Source organism: Stegodyphus dumicola, chromosome 7 (assembly GCF_044657685.1).
Source record: "Stegodyphus dumicola isolate Sdum_Otavi_A_Nest chromosome 7, ASM4465768v1".
NCBI classification, from domain to species: domain Eukaryota; kingdom Metazoa; phylum Arthropoda; class Arachnida; order Araneae; family Eresidae; genus Stegodyphus; species Stegodyphus dumicola.
The window spans coordinates 28,357,028-28,374,597 of NC_140774.1; the positions used below are offsets into that span (position 1 = coordinate 28,357,028).

At 35.3% G+C, this 17,570-nt stretch overlaps 1 protein-coding gene across 1 annotated transcript in view; it reads right to left on the reverse strand.

Moving 5' to 3' along the window:
- The window catches only part of LOC118202286 (uncharacterized), a 33,589-nt gene extending 16,239 nt beyond the window's left edge, over positions 1-17,350 (reverse strand). The window contains exons 1-3 of the mRNA XM_035374442.2: positions 16,182-17,350; positions 11,789-11,929; positions 40-118 (exon numbers count right to left, since the gene is read on the reverse strand). Coding sequence (XP_035230333.1) covers positions 40-118; positions 11,789-11,929; positions 16,182-16,579 — 618 coding nt within the window. The 5' untranslated portion in view covers positions 16,580-17,350. The remainder of the gene's footprint in view (positions 1-39; positions 119-11,788; positions 11,930-16,181) is intronic.
- Between the last annotated feature and the right edge of the window lie 220 nt (positions 17,351-17,570).

Sequence of the window (17,570 nt, forward strand, 5' to 3'; positions counted from 1 at the left end):
GAGAAAATACGATATTCGAAATTATGTATCTGAACTTACTTGAGCTTGCTTAAGGTAGTCGTAGAAGGCATGCATTTGCTGGCGGCTGACCCAGTGAACACGTTGAGCCATTTCACAGCTAGAAATAATAATAATAATCTGAAAGGTTTTCGATTAAAGAAGCTTTTTTTTTTTTTTTTTTTTTTTTTTTTTTTTGTGTGTGTGTGTGTGTGTGTGTGTGTGTTACCTTTATTTATTAAATATCGTAGTCTTGGCGCTTACGCCACATAAAATTCGATTCAACAATATTCTCAGCAACAACAATCGATTTATCTCAGATCTTTAAAATCTTTCAACAGATCTTTAGAATTTCCTATAGAAAGTTTCGCGCGCTGGAGATAAAAATGTTAAATAAAATATAAAGATTAGGGGTACACCATCGGTCAAGTAATTTCCAGAAATGTTATGAACAGTTCACAGTATGAACTTTTGCAGAGATATTATAAATAGTTCATAATGTTACAGTTTTTGTATTTAGTTGCTAATTTTAGTAGAATTGTAATTAAAATTATTTTATTTCCTCGTGCAACGCAGCGAGTGACCAGTTTTAAGAGAAAGCTACGTCGAAAAAGTAAAAATACAGGAGCACACGCATTTAACATTTAAATAAATAGAGATCTCGTAATTGTACTCTTTTGCTTTCCAGAATGTACCAAAATGTTCTCATGCATGATTAAAAACTTTATAAAAGCCGGAGCGAAACATCTCAGTTCAGTTGTTTACTAAGTTATTGATTGTAGCGAATTCGCGGTGAAATCGGAGTAGCATTCTCTGTGTTTGAATTGTGTTTATTTAATGTTTTAGTAGTTTAAAATATATCTACTGTGTGATTGTCATATCCTTCTTGTTGGGCTTGTAGATTCTGGATATGCATTTAATTCCTACCGTAGGTGTATCGTAATGTGGGCCTTGCATAAACCAGCCATTTTAACGGCACAAAACTTTATTAACACACAAAATAAAATAATAAGTACAAACGATTAACACACAAGTATAACTGCGTATTTTGCATCTAAGCTGACATACAACGTGTTTCCTTCGTTACTTCGTTACTTCGCTACTACCTACTAACTATACTCTTCTCTAGTAAGTCTCTTGAGAGAGAGGCGTTGCAGGCCGTTCAGCTAAACTGCGCATGCGTGGTCATCACGTCATGACACCTCAAGGTCCGTAGAAAGAACGGACCTTCTTTCTACGGACCTTGATGACACCTCCCCTCGAAAAGATTTGATTGCGTCTTTCAATGACCTGTCAAATCCACATATATAAACATTTCTTGAAACAAAATAAAATAACATTCATGAAATTTTCGAACTTAATTAACCAATTCTCACCATTTTAAATTAAAATTACTTTAACATAAATTCAGTAATCCTATTCATTTAAAAAGATGTAACATTCAATTAACATTTCAAACTTAAATCCTGCACATAATCATAATCATATAAGCAGTTATCATATAAACGAGACAATACAAATCAATCATTTAAAATTAAACATAATAATTAAGACACAATAACACGCCGAATAAATACTAATTCAGAAGTCCGCTGGGACATTGGTGAAATACTAATTCACCAATGTCCCAGTGGAGGGTGCATTAAAATGTCTAGAAACCAGACTTCGCGAATTTCATTTCTCTTGCATCGAAATTGATGAGCTAATTTCTCTCACTCAACTCTGTTTGAAACAAACACATTTTGTTTTCCAAAATAAATATTACAAGCAAACTGAGGGATTAGCCATGGGAAGCCCCCTCAGTTCCATCCTGGCTGATATCTACATGCATTTATGATTCAAAATTGTTTGAAACTTTAAATTTCCCGGCATGGTTCCGCTACGTAGACGATACTTTTACTCTGTTTGAAGGTAATAAAGATGATTTAAATAAAGTTCTTTCAACAATGAATTCTATTGATCCTGCTATTCAGTTCACTTTTGAACTTGAGACTTGCAATTCTCTTCCGTTTCTCGACATTCTGGTCACACGTAACACATCCAACTTCAGTACTACGGTTTACCGTAAACCTTCATCGGTTTGCCTTCCACCACACTTTAAATCATGTCATCCGGCTAAACAAAAGTTAGCTTCATTTTATTCCTATGTTTTCCGTGCTCTTCAAGTTTGCTCCTCCAAACTAGCCCTTGATGAAGAACTAAATTATTTAAAAGCAATAGCTATTGACAGGGGCTTTCCACCCAACATTATTAATCAAGCAGTTAAAAAATTCTCATCTCAACACACTAAAAGGCACACTCTTGTTTTAGGAGATTATAAAAATTCTGTTGTCATTCCCTTCTTTCCATCAATTAGCTATAAAGTTGCACACATTTTGCAGAAATTTAACTTTCGGGTTGTTTATTCTCCCATCAATAAAATTCCGAGTTCCATACTCAAAGACCGCATTCCGGATATGAATTCCTGGGGTATTTATAGGATTCCTTGCCAGTGTGGTTTAATTTACATTGGCCAAACTAAGAGAGCCTTAAAATTTCGCGTCAAGGAACATGAGGCATATGTTAGAAAAAAGGAAACACAGAAGTCTTCTGTTGCTCAACATTGTTGGTCCGAAAACCACACTTTCAATTTTTCTGCTGCCAAAATTATTCAAAAAACATATTTCATTGGAGAATTGGATTTTCTAGAGGCATTTCACATTCATAAAAATCTTTCTGTTCTAGTTAACGATCCTAATTCCAATCCAAATTTGCCTTCGGCCTTTAAAGAAATTATGTTTTAGTTCTGGTTTCACCAACAGATGGCGCCACTTGCTTATTCTTGTCCGGGCTTTCTTATCTTATCTAATCATTATTTCCTATCTTGTTCATTTGCGGTTTTGCAGCTGAGGATGGTGGTTCGGTAAAACCATCGAAACTAGTCCTGTGAAAATTTTGTAAATATAACGCTGATATTTGTTGTTTGACTTCTGAATTAAACATAATACTTTAGCAAAGCCTAGCTAAATCTTTAAACCTATTATATAACGTTAGAAAAAAAATTTAGCATTTTAGCTCAAAAAAAAATTTTCAAACTAAACAGTCAAAATGTCTTATAGTTCATAGTTCATAACGTCAGTCATGCTCCCAGTGAGAGGCAGTCAATCGAGAAAACGAATCTGCATTAATATGATCTTTTCCTTTCCGGCATGTAATCACTGCATGAAATCGCTGTAATGCTAAAGACCAGCGTTGTAAACGAGAACTTTGTGAAGAACATTCGATGAGAAATCTGAGAGGGTTATGATCACTAACGATGACTATCTCAGAACAAAAGATATAAGCTTCAAACTTTTTCAGGGCAAAGATAACGGCAAACGCTTCCTTTTCAATTTAACAGCGTAATTTCTTTGTGTCTCGGTCAACGTTTTACTAGCGAAGGTTATTGGCTGTTCTACACTATTTTCATCTTGTTGAGCCAAACAAGCTCCTACAGCGTATGCCGATGCTTCTGCGTAAATGATGAAAGGCAAACTAAAATTTGGAGAGTAACATTTAGGGGCATTGCAAATGGCACGTTTTAATTGAGTAAACGCTTCATCGTGTTCCTTCAGCCAAGTAATTTCGTTCGAAGCCCTTCTTTTTGTTAACGCCGTTAAAGGTTGTGCTATCGCAGAAAAATTGGGTACGTAAGACCGGTAATACGATAATAGTCCTAAAATACTTCTTACATCTTAGTACGGGGACCTTCTAAATTCTGTATGGCTTCAACTTTTTCTGGGTCAGGTTCGTGTGAACCGGAACCAACTACGTGTCCTAGAAATTTGATTTTATGCTTTGCAAAGTCACACTTATTGAAATTAACCGTGAAATTTGCCTTTTCTAGCGTACTTAAGACTTTGTTAAGATGTTTCAGATGTGTATTCCAGTCATCAGAAAATATAATCACGTCATCAATATAAGAATCGGCGTAGTCTTTTAGTCTACACCTAATGTTACGGTTCCATTTTGTTGACACATAAATTACTGGATGCACATATTCACTTTCTGATTCAACGATTAGCTTTAGCTGTAAAAGCTTATCTATTTGTCGATCAACTTCATTTCTTTAGAACTTCAGGTATTCGATACGGTTTCTGCTTTCTTGGCATACTTCCAGGTTTCAGTTTGATGCTGTGTTCTCTCACATTGGCGATTTTCGGAATACCAGTTCTTAGGTTCTTATGCCTTCCTAAAATTTCTATAAGTTCTTTCTTTTTATGCGGTTCAAGGTGCGTAAAATCACATTCTTCATTAGAATAGTGTTCTTTTGCTTTCCGTGGAACAATTCTTGGAACGTTTTCAACTTCGCCAAAATCAATATCTGTATCATATATCACACCGACATTATTCACAGCGGTATTGAACTCTCGTATCTTGTTTGCGTGAACGTGCTTCGATGAATTGTCAGGCATTTGTACTATGTAACTATAATCAGTATGCTTTTTGATGATCGTAGCAGGTCCCGTCCATCTGGCATAAACTTTGTTTTGGCTATCAGGGATTAAAACTATAACCCTGACACCTTCCTTGAATTTTTTATGACGAGTCTTTCGGTTACGGTAGAATGCATCAGCTTGTTGCTTTCCAACATCTGTAAGGGCCCACCAGCGGCCGAGCGGTAAAGTCGCTGAACACTGGTAGTTCGGTCCGAGGTTCGAATCCCGCGAACGGGCTGGCTGCATGGGTGTTTTCGTGGTTTTCCCCATGTGTAACGTGTATACGAGCCAGTTTCCCTTAGAAAGTCCTCCACGGAAGGCATCCCTCCTCTTAGGCAGATAGCCCTAGTGTGCTTTGCCATAATTAAATACACCAACACCAACATCTGTAAGTCCTGCGTATTCAGCATCTTTTTCCAATTTCGTCTTCAAATCATTCAGATAATCGGTGACTGAACTTAACTGTCCATGAGGAACAGGAGTTTCATTAGTCCATGACGATTTCAAAATAGACAACGGGCCATTAGGATGTCTTCCATAAAGCATTTGGAAAGGACTAACACCAGTCGTAGCATTAGGAACTTCTCGATAAGCCCAAAGTAAGTACGGTAGATGTTTCTCCCAATCTTTGGAATGTTCCCTAACGATATGATGTATCATTCCCTTTAAAACTGCATTAAATCTTTCTACCAGGCCATTTGAACTTGGATGATAAGGAGTCGAGAACCTTGGGGACGATCCGATCCTTTTCAAAAACTCTTGAGTCAACGAAGCAGTAAAATTAGTTCCTTGATCTGAAGCAACAATGTGAGGAATTCCTGCGCGTGAAAAGATTTGCAACAATGCATCGCATGTTGCTTTGGCATTCAAATTCTTCAATGGCACCGCTTCGGGCCACCTTGTACATTGATCAACAGCACACAGAACATATTTGTAACCTCTACAGCTTGGCTCTACATGTCCTAGGATATCCACATTAATTACCTGGAATGGTTCTTTAGGACGTGTTACTGGCGTAATCGGAACTTCATCAAAGGGACGCTTTTTCGCTTGAAGTTGACAAGAAGTACAAGCACTGCAGTATTCATTCACATCTTTCTTGATTTCAGGCCAATAGAACAAATATCTCAAACGTTCAGCTGTCTTCTTGGTTCGCAGGTGACTTCCCCATAAGCTAGAATGAGCTAAGTCAAAATTTGTTTCTTCTTTCTTTGGGAACGACTAACTGGTAAACTCTTTCTCCTAGAACTTTATGATACAAAAAGTTGTCAATAACAATAAAGTTATTACTTCCGTTCTTAACATTTTGCCAGCATGTTTTTAAAGATGGGTCATTCATTTGTTGCACTCGAAACAGTTCTGAATCCGAAACACATTGATCGTGTCTCGTGCTACCTTTGGAATCATCCTTACCTGTATCTTCATATACAAGAGCACAACATTCTATTATCTTCTTAGCAGTTTCATTACATTTTTCATTAATTAGGTTTTCGATATCATGTTTAAGTATTTCGTCAAAATTTTCAGTTTCATGAAAAGGCATTTCACCGGAACTATCAGTAGTAATGTTTACATTTCAACATTCAAAATTAAACTTTCTTTTATCATCTCCCCTTAACTCATTAAAAGCACTTAACGACAAGAGTAAATCATTACATAACTTATCCACCATTGCACATGTTATAAAAATGGGTGACATAAATTTATCATTTTCAGAATACATTACTAAAGGTAGGTTAATGAGAGGAGCTTGTCCGAAAGCTGACGTGAGGATAACACTTCCGTGTGGTGTACGGTATTTTTCTGGTACAATGTCGGCCTTGACAACGGTTAATTGCGCGCCTGTATCTGCTACTGCATTAATTAATTTACCATCACATATAAGTTTAACGGTGGGTAAGTCATCTATAAATTCTTTAACTTCTTGATTTGCAGTAAAATATTTAGAAGAAATCTTTGCAGTTACGGCGTTAGAATTCTTCTTAATTTCTTCTTTAGCAACCCTTTCCTTATCTTCATGCAACAATATATTATGATACTTAGAATTACATTTTGAACATTTTAATTGAGAAGGGCAATTTTTTGTTCTGCAATTCCTTTCGAAACAAAGAAAGCACCGATTAGAAGCCCTTAAACTCTTTTTCCTTTCTTCCGGAGACATAACGCATTTTTCCGAAGCATGATTTTCGCTTTCGCAAAATAAGCAAGGGAAAGTTCGAACAACTGCAATTTTGCTTACATTAGGGGAGTAGCTGGCGCCAAATTTGTTGGCGTTGAATGAGCAACCCTTTCCTTACCGAGTGTGGAAGTTGGTTCGCTTTTCATTTGGTTGAGAATGCCTTTCAAGAGAATTAGCCTGACTCTTAGAATAAATTAAATTTAATGAAGTTCGTTCGCGACTTTCAATTTCCCGTTTTAGAAATTTCATGAGGTTGTCGACATTAAAAGTTTCCTCATCTGCGTTTTGACGAGCAAAATCAAGCGTTATATCCTGAGGTATGCATTTCATTAACAAAGGGTATAGTAACTTTCCATACGATTCGGTCTTGACCCCTATCAAATTTAGTGACCTTACTTGTTGCAGGTATCATATAATTCCCTCAATTAATGTCATTAGAACTTCGGACAGGCCGTAAATTTAAAAGTTTATGCATGTAAGAATTAATAAGGAGATCTTTTCGACCATACCTCTCTTTGAGAATTTTAAAAGCTTCGTCGTAGTTTTCTGGAGATAAAGAAAAGCCTTCTATTGTTTTTAAAGCTGCACCGCCTAACAGGCTAAGAAAGCAATTAAACTTATCTACTTTAGATAGTTTTTCGTTTTGATTTATTGCCGTGTCAAAAGAATTGTAAAATGTCTGCCACATTTCAGCATTCCCATAAAATTTATCAATCATAATCTTTGGCAATTTAACATTATAATCAGAACTTTTATCGACACCAGAAATAGATAAATTGTTACTATCATTAGAAGAACCATTAGAAACTAGCGAATTATTGCTATTTCTTTTTTCTTTCAATAATTTTGTGCCTCTAAAGCTCCATTTTTCAATTCTTTCTTCGTATTCCAAGGCACTTTCGACTTCGGTTTCAATATCATTAACATCAGTCAAAGTTTTAATTTTTTCATCTAACGCTCTCAAAGAAATAGCTTTTACTTTTAAAATTTCCACTGATTATTCAAGGTCTTCAAGGTTACCTGCTGCAATTAATGATTCAATAGCATTTGTTACTTTAGTAATGGCTGAACGAATAACTTTCCGTTCTTTTTTAGATTTCGTTAGCTCTTCAGCCATTTTTGAAACTTTGAATTCCACTTTACCACAAAATAAATTGAACAAATTTCTTACCTTTAAGACTCACGCATTTATCCGTGAACTTTGCAGAATGACATATCCTCCTGTTCTGACACCACTGTCATAATCTTTTTGTTGGGCTTGTAGATTCTGGATATGCATTTAATTCCTACCGTAGGTGTATCGTAATGTGGGTCTTGCATAAACCAGCCATTGTAACAGCACAAAACTTTATTAACACACAAAATAAAATAATAAGTACAAACGATTAACACACAAGTATAACTGCGTATTTTGCATCTAAGCTGACATACAACACGTTTCCTTCGTTACTTCGCTACTACCTACTAACTACTCTTCTTTAGCAAGTCTCGTCAGAGAGAGGCGTTGCAGGCCGTTCGGCTAAACTGCGCATGCATGGTCATCACGTCATGATTGTACGAATATCTGCGAGGAAAAATTTCAGCATTTTGTTTTATTTCTTGCGATAAGAATAAATTTTATTAACTTTTCATCAGACTTGTGCATTCATTTTTGCATTTCCTTGATTAAAATGCTATGAAATTACCTATTTAATTGTCTCTTGATATTTCTATATTAAATTAGTTAAACTCCATGGTTAGTTTGAAGGATAGTTTTTCTCATTGTTCAATGTTATAAAAATATCTGTGGACAAACGTAATGTTAATAAGCGGGACAAACTTTATCTCCAAAAATGAAACCTATATTTCTGGAGGGGTGCTGCATGGGGCATGGGTGTGTATTCATGAAGCACGTGAACTTCCCCTTGTAGGACTTTATGCTTATTAACCCTTATCCTATCATTTTTATATCTACTATCACTTCTACTTTCGCTCGCTCGCACCAGGATGAAAATTAGTTAACACACACGTATACATAATTATTTATATTTTAAATTAAAACAATATGATATTCAACGTAAGTTAGAAAGTTGCAACGTATATTAGAAAGGATGTATATTCAACGTTGCATATCATATATGTATATTCAAAGTTAAAGTTGAAAAAATTCAAATTTCAAACTTAAAAGTTAGTGTAATTAATTACATTAACTTGTACCGTAAAGTGATTTTTTAAAATAAAAATACACAAAAGCACTATAAATTAATAGGAACACTAATCTCTCTAAAAAGTAACAGGAAATTCTCTTTATAATCAATTGGTTCGTATTAAAAATGTTTGTACAGAAGTCGAACAGCAGTAAAAAGAAATTATTTTATTTATCAGACTTTGACAACTAATCAAATTCCATTGCGTTTTAAAAAATAGTTTATGAAAACAGGAGCAGTCCACGACCTGTGAAGGTTTATCACATTATGAAGCCCATTCTTAAATCTAACAGGATGAAATGAAGCGAATGGATGAGGGAAATTCCTAGCATGTACAAAGGTAAATATTATAATTTTTCTATAAATTTGTCTAATTAAATTTATCTGTAACTTAGTAACTTTTTTCGCCAATATTATTTGACGGGTTTAAAAATCGTCAAGAGTAAACCCGTTTGCAAATTCTTAAGTATCTCCGTTTACGGCAACTAAAAAGATGTAAAGGTAATTTTTTTCTGAGATTTTCAACAAGTGCAGCTATATTTGGCAAATTTCTTTAATTTTGTATTTAAACGGGAATCTTACGATTAAATTTAACTGAATGAATTTCAGAATGTGCTATATCATAAAATTTTTTTTTTTTTTTTTTTTTTTTTTTTTTGTATTTGTTTAAAGTTTTATATATAACATATCTGTAGGCAATCAAGCCATTTTGAATTTTTTTCGCATAGCAGACGAATTTGTATTTATTGCATTACATTAAAGAGATTTTTTACTTTTGTTTTGGCAAAATTATTATGTAGGGCAGGTGTTTCTAATTTCCGAAAATACAAATAATTTAAATAATTAATTTCGGTGACTCAGCTAATTATATTATAAGAATAATATAATACCTTACAGAAATATAATTACCAGAAATGTAGCTAATTTTGCCATGAAAAGAGGTGATATCGTTGGTGGACACTTCCTCCTCTTGAAACAGTTTTGAGTCTGACTGTGATTATTCTACTTTTTTCTTTATGCATTATTGTGTATATTTGTTTTTAAAAATTATTTTACCAATTCAGTCCAAGTTAATGTAATAAATTCCACAAAGTTTTGAATTTATTTCAACTTTCTAGCATAGTCTGTATTGTTTTAATTTAAAACAGTGAATAATAATGTTACGTAATCTAAGCAGCAGTTGTGCAGGATATTGTTTTGTAAGTCGTAGTTACATAATTTTTCAATTTTAATTATATATGTGTAATGATTAGGGAATGCTGGCGACAAATACAAGTAGTTATAATCATAACCGATGCTTATAGATGGTGAGGGCCTAACGTAGTAGAAGAAGAAACTTGCAGATACTGAAAACTTTGTACATAACGAAACACACAATTTTATTCCTTGATTAATATTTTCTTACGAAACATTTTCTGCTTGTCACATCATTATAGGTAACACAAGTACCCCACAATTCTGTATACACTGATCACATTTTTAAACAGCAGAGAACGCCAGACATAGATTCCGTCCTGGATCTGTAAAAGAACTGCCACTCGAATATCTATGGTCCAATTGTAAGGTTTATCTTAATTTATCGAACAATTAATTTTTAGATAAAAGTTACTTTCCTGTCCTCTCTGAATTTCAGCTTGCAACTTCCTGCCAGAACGTATTTTCAGAATCGCGGTCAAATGCAAATGAGGAGAAGAAGTATTTAACTATGAAGTTCTACTGTCTTCGTTAGAGAGTCAAATATTCTGAGCAGCGCGCGTTCGACTTTCAGGCTACTCTCTCTCTTAAGCTATTTTTACGGTTGGCCGTATTTTAGGCCCTTGATAGCTTCGCCGTTAATTAGCGTTAAGGGGTCAACTCTGTTAGAATCTTGATAGCTTCGGGTATATCTTTTTAGTTAAGATTAGTTGAGTTTTATTTCTTAGTTTCCTGAGTTCAAGCCCGAGTGGAGGCTTTATTGTAAACTCCAAGAAGGAGTCTTCTGTGAACTTTATTGGGAATAATAAAGGGTATCTGTTTTCTGTCTACCGAACTAAAGCGATTATTCGCTTATCAGTTCTTAAGGTTCCTCAACTTTAACTGTAACTTAAAAGATAGGAATCTTGCTCACAGAGGCGCAACCCCCGCAGTTCACGCCCGGCTTTATACAAAGCATTGGGCAAAGCAAGGATGCAAAACTGAAAATCCTAAACACCCTTGCCTCCAGGCACCCCACCATCGGCATAAATGCTGTCACAAGGGTCTCTGTTCACGCTATCAGTCCCCGCCACGAGAACTGAAAGGCGTAAAGCCCCAGAAGACCTCGGTCGATGATCTCCAATCTAGCTCCAGAATAGCCGAAAGATCGGACACGACAGTACCAGTACGGTCCCTGCCAATCCCGAACCAACCTCCGAATGAACGGGGGCTATAGTCCCGTAAAGTCTGGTTATATACCCCCGTGGTTGAGACTGCCTAAGTACAGATCCTACCCAGTACTTCCCAGGAATTCTCCTGAATCAACCCCCGGGGAGGAGTAGAAGAAACAGCTAAGCGAAGAGACATGAGCTAGCCAAGGAAGAATGAGTTGAAAAAGTAAATGTGCATTTCAGCAGGCCTTATATATAAGATCACTAACCGGTCCCGGTGCTCGTTCAATATTTTTTGCTTCACTGGCCAGTTCCGATTTCCCTACTCGTTTCGATTCTTCCCGTTCTTCACTCCATTTTTGCTATTCACCCTTGATACCCCCCGGTTCCGGACCGGGCTTATTATTGCTTGTGAGCGGTGAGTCATAAAAAAAACCGATTCCTGTCAGTGAGAGGAATGGTTTTGATCCGATATCATAAATGAGCTGTTTTGCCCATTTCTAATTACAACCAGCCATGCCTTGAAAATTCTGATGACAGTGACGTTGGTAAATCCCTTTAACACTGCAATTACATCTGAAGAAGAGCATTCAGAGTAGTTATAGATTTAAAGAATTTTCTTACCTTTCCAATTCAGTCACTGTAAAACTGTCACAAAATTTGCTTCCACCAATTGTGAGAATAACGGCTGCTGCAAAAGCTACTCCCGTCATCATGAAGCCAGTGATGCAAGCTGGAGGCACGAGTTTCCATTGGGAGCTATAACTGGAAAAGAAAGCATGCAACTGAAACAAAAATCAGAATTCCAAACAGCCAACTGCTCGGTATAAAACGCTCGCAAAAAGAAGAATGTAATAAAATAGGTGGCACTGGATGCAGTCGAAACTGAGCATAGTCTTATTTACGATAGGCTGTACCAGTGTACGGTAGTTCCTTTTAAGGTACAGATTCCCAACACTTTTCTTGCATCGACACCTTTAAAAGGAATGGTTTTCTTCATCGAACTCCTTACATTTTGCTTTATATTGTACAGTATACAACATAATCATAATACATAAATAAATTAACTATTATATTAAAATAGTTACATGATTTCCTTGTACGGAATATTAAATTATACGAATTTTTTCCTGCATTTCATTTAAACTTATTTCCTAGAATTTCATTAGAGACATTTCTTATTCAATTAAATCAGTTCTCATTTCGCAAGAAGGCAAAAATACATAAAAACCCAAAATATCTTTATTTAAAATTGAAATATATAGAAAATATAAAACACCAAATACAGTTAAAACAATTAAAAAACAAATTTTGCAATTAAAATTAGTGTTTCTACGCAAAAACAAGCGATTCAGCCAGCGGTCAAGAAGGCAGATTTTACGGTGTATAAAACTGAAAGTTTACTTTTGGTTCCACTCGGCAAAAAGATACTGAAGGTGCAGAAACTGACTATTCCGCTAAGTTTCAAATTTAAACAAATATGGCTGCTATGGTAAAAAAAAAAAATTAGGCTTAGCCACACTTAAACAATTTTTAAATGGTAGATAACTCTACAACTATTGCATGCACATTAACTAAAGGCATAAAATCCTTAATCAGAAGATAAGAACAACATAACTCAGTCATTTTCAAAGCAAAAAATATACAGTGTACCAACATATAAGAATAAAAAAAACTGACCTCACGGAACCGAGTAACAGAGTGGGTAAATATATGCACATAAATATATGCATGTAAGCTACAATAAAATATGATGGCTATGCATACAAATAATTGGCAACCTCAAAATTGACTTTTTTAAATTTTGTGTTCTCCTCCCTAATTCGAGATCTTTCCACGTTACATAACAACCTAAAATTAACCAATCACAGCTCAAGTATACTTATTCACCTATTTAGAATAAATACTGCTCGTAAGCAACTATGTCATTCCTTTTCGTAATTCTATCCTACTAACATATTCGTGATGCTTTGCTTTCCTGTCTAAGACGCTTACGTCGTACTTTTAAAACCAGTGTACGTAAAAAATTCCTTGTCTACAAAAATGATCTGATGTGAATTATCATGGAATAAAATTATGTTTTGAAAAAGCCATCTCTGAAAGTTTTTAGTTTATGCATCCGTCTATCTAACTACGCAGACTTCAAGCTGCAGTGCATCAAAATATCCATTCTCAGCCATGATGACTGCAAGCTTCTAAAAGTACCAGTGTCTTCTAGGCATATAAAATACTACATATACATACTTTTCGGTGCCCCCCAATGGCAACCAAAAAGGGACATGCACAACTACATGTTATAGCAGTCCTATATACAAACAATTTCACCGTTCTGAGACTACTCGTTTCTGAGTTATTCCAGACACATACATAGAGACGTCACGAAAATATCTCTCCTGAATACACTGTAAATCCTTTTTGCAACCCGTTTTGGGAAAAAAGAGTTCTCTATTTTGTCCTTACGTAGGGATGTCACACAAAAACATCGTTAAATCGCGTTCGATAGCGGTCAAAATGAATATTTTCGTTGAAATATGACATCCGAAAATTTTAGCGATTACAAAACTTCCTTTCCTTGTAAAAATACGAACAAACGTTTTGAAAAATGATTTATTAGATTTATGTTTAAATATTTTTTGTATTATTGTATTTGTACTTGTGAAATTAACCTGCACGGGATCAGAGTCGTAACTAGGGTTTTCAGCGCCTCGGGACAGTTGAAGATTTCCTGCTCCCTCCAGTTTGCTAATGATGGAAAATATTCAATTCTAAAATTTCGTAACATCAGTTTGGCTTCCCTTGGATGCTGTGCGCAGGGACAGATGTCTCCCCTTGTCCCCCTCTAGCTACGCCCCTGCACGGCATGTAAACAAAAATGCCACACCACCTTAGACTATCAAAACCTCGAAAACACCATGTCAGCTGCAGATGAAAAAGCGTCAACTTCTATTCTTTCTTCCGAGCCCTCCATATCGCCATCCCCATTCCCATAAATTCAGTTTTCCAATTCGTTGCCTGTTTCATAATATTTTATAGTCTTCAGAAATATACTCATATAGTCTATTAGTTTAAAGCACAAAACTCTGCAGTACTTTATTCAAGCTCAGCTTCGCAAGAAAATGCTATTTTGAATAGATAACAGTATTCAAATTTAAATTTAAATAATGATTCTACTTTAAAGCTGACAAATACCAGTGCACTTACACGTGAAAAAAGATTAATATTACAGTCCAAAGTCCGTAATACGGACTCGTCGGGACTTCGGCTATTCCGGATTAGGGATTTTTCCGGATTATAGATCATCAATTTAAATTTGGTAAGATGGCATGCAGAAATTATACAATTAAAAATATGAAACCGTAATTTATGAAATAAAGAGCCATTATGATCTAAAGGGTATCAAATTTTTTTTTAAAAAAAGAAGCTTAATATTTATTTCTTTACTTTATTAAACAGCCCACCAGCGGCCGAGCGGTAAAGTCGCTGAACACTGGTAGTTTGGTCCGAGGTTCGAATCCCGCGAACGGGCCGGCTGCATGGGCGTTTTCATGGTTTTCCCCATGTGTAACGTGTATACGAGCCAGTTTCCCTTAGAAAGTCCTCCACGAAGGCATCCCTCCTCTTAGGCAGGTAGCCCTAGTGTGCTTTGCCATAATTAAATACACCACACCACTACTTTATTAAACATTTGTTTCAACGCGCGCATGCGTAATGTATGCGCATTCTATATGCGCATGCGTAATGTATGCGCATTCTTTACGCGCATGCGTAAAGTTTGTGGCTTTGAAGTCCGGATTATAGATCATTTTGGATAATGGACGTCCGGATTACGGACTTTGTACTGTATTATTGTTATTACAAACAAAGAATGGATGAAACGCAAGTTGTCAGTCGCCAAATGAAGTATCAACTTTTACTGTAACTTCAGTTCGCCAGTAGGCTAGGAATTACTATCGCTAAACGTGGTAGCTTGGCATGGGCTCAAATCTTGACGAACAGAATGGCTATATCAGATTAAATAATTTTATTTACAGAATTCACCTACAATTTTACATCGCGAATAATAAAAGGGTGGGGTACTCAAATAATGAAATCAATTAATTGAACTGTATTGTCAAATGTGTTAAAACCCTCTAAGCGTCTAGAATATTTTTTGTGATATCTATAAGAAGGTATACTATATACGTGCATATTAAAATATGTCAAAAAAATTAAGGCAATATATCAAAAGTACACAAATACAGGTATGAAATTCCAGGAGAGTTTTTACATTAAAATCAAAAAAATAACTTGTTCTCATAGTAGTTTTGGGAAATTTGTGCTTTCTTAGCGAAAGCCCTAGCCGCTCAGGGGGTTAATATATCATAGGTGCCCCCACTTTTGATATTTATTTCTGCACAATCCACCAAATAGCCACTCCTTGCAGAATTATTCAACCCGCTTGCGTTTTCAGCTTCATAAAAAGATTTTTCGATTTCTACTATTTTGTTATTTATTTATTTATTTATTTTTTTTTACTTATTACGTGCTCCGCCCTACACGAAAAGGTTGGGATGCTCCGTTAAGGGAAACTGGCCTGTATCCACTTTACAAGTGGGGAAAACCATGGAAACGCCCCTGCAGCCAGTCCATGGAGGTGTGGATAAACTTACTTCTTACCTCCATGAGCCAGCCCATTCGCTGGGACTCGAAGCCTGGACTGGAAATAAAAACGGATTAGTTTGCTAAAGTCAATGAGCGACTATTGACCTTGAACAAAGATCAGATCGCATACATTTAAAAGTTTTAGAGAAAAAACTTAAACAGGATGTTGGGATATTAAAATTTTGAATTTAATAGTTAAAAATACTTTCTTTCTTTGCGTACTACGTGTTTTTCTCTTGCGTACCACCAGTGGTACGCGTACCACAGATTGAGAACCGCTGTTCTACACTACACGGCAATAAAGGGTCAGGGTAAGCACCTTATATAAGTTAGCCTCTGTTTTTAATGAATGAATAAAATAAATTGATATGCGTACCTGAAGTTACCTTTTGCAGTTCGTTGGCCAATGTGGCTACAGAACAGAAGAATCCACGTTAGTGCAGTCAGCATGCTTACAATAGGAGTGTAGAGGACAACAGCGCATACAGAGTCTGGACCCCAAATCGATCCATCTGGTTCCTTTTTTTTTACTTTAAAGTAAAGCGTATAATTTTTGGAATTTGCTTCTATTTTACTGATTCTCAACTTCGCAAATAGAGGACAATATGGCTGAAATTTACTACCATAAGCCACGAATGAGAAGCAAGCAATCAATGCACTCAGAAATGTCACAGTCATCGTAATTATATGAAACGTGCGCCATCTACTGAATATCGTCGAAAGATAAGCTTCTTTGCCGGTGTAAAACTCTTGTTCCTGTACTTCGTCAGACATTTTAACATTTATTTGCTAGAGTGACAACATCTGAAAACTTGCGATAATTTTATGAAAGGAGATAATCACCAGATACCAGTCTTTTCTTTTCTGTATTACGTGTTTCAATTTTGACTTTAAAAAGTAATTCGAAAGTTTTTTTTTTTTTTTTTTTTTTTTGTGAGTGTGTGTTATAGCTTCTACTGCAAACTATACTTATCTCTATAGATATAAAATTCAGTTATCAATTTAATTTCAGGTCCAATTGTTTTTCTCATTAAAATCTAAGTTAACCAATTATTTAGCTAACGAACCCATCTAAAGATTTTCTAGAATAATATAACAGTAATTTTACAGACTTTTCGATAGTCATAAAAATAAGATAAACCGTGTATTCTTTTGTATCTTCAAGATTCAGGCAAGAAAATTCTCAAATATAGCCTACCGCCATTTCCCGTTTTCCAGAAATTATTCAAATTGCGCTGCCTCTTAGATAAGTCCAAACGCTTTTTTTTTTTTATCTTAGGAAAAAAATATGCTTTTAATAATTTTAAACATACAGAAAATTTTTGTTGCCATTAAAATTTTATTAACTAAGTAAATTTTCCATATAAACGTGAGTGCTGAGAAAAGTTAAAACTTAGAGCTCACTAACATTTACAGTCTTCAATCTATCCTTGGTTTGTAAGTGGAATTTACCAACTGACTTCACTTTCCGGTAGTTCCAAAGGTTCTCTATTTTTATCATATAGTCTTTTAAAATTGAATGACATGTTTTGGCAAGTTCAAGCAGATTTACACAGAAATATTAAATGTATCCGATTTTATTTGCTTAATGAATAACAAACTGAAATCGACAACAAAACAACTATAATTTATCATCAATCTCAATTCGCGTTTTATACGCTAAAATGAATATGGAAATCACTGTTACCTTGCAGAAAAAATTTCAGCTATTAAGGATTGGCAATATTTATTAGTTCAAAGGAGCTTTGTCCCTGAAGGACTATTG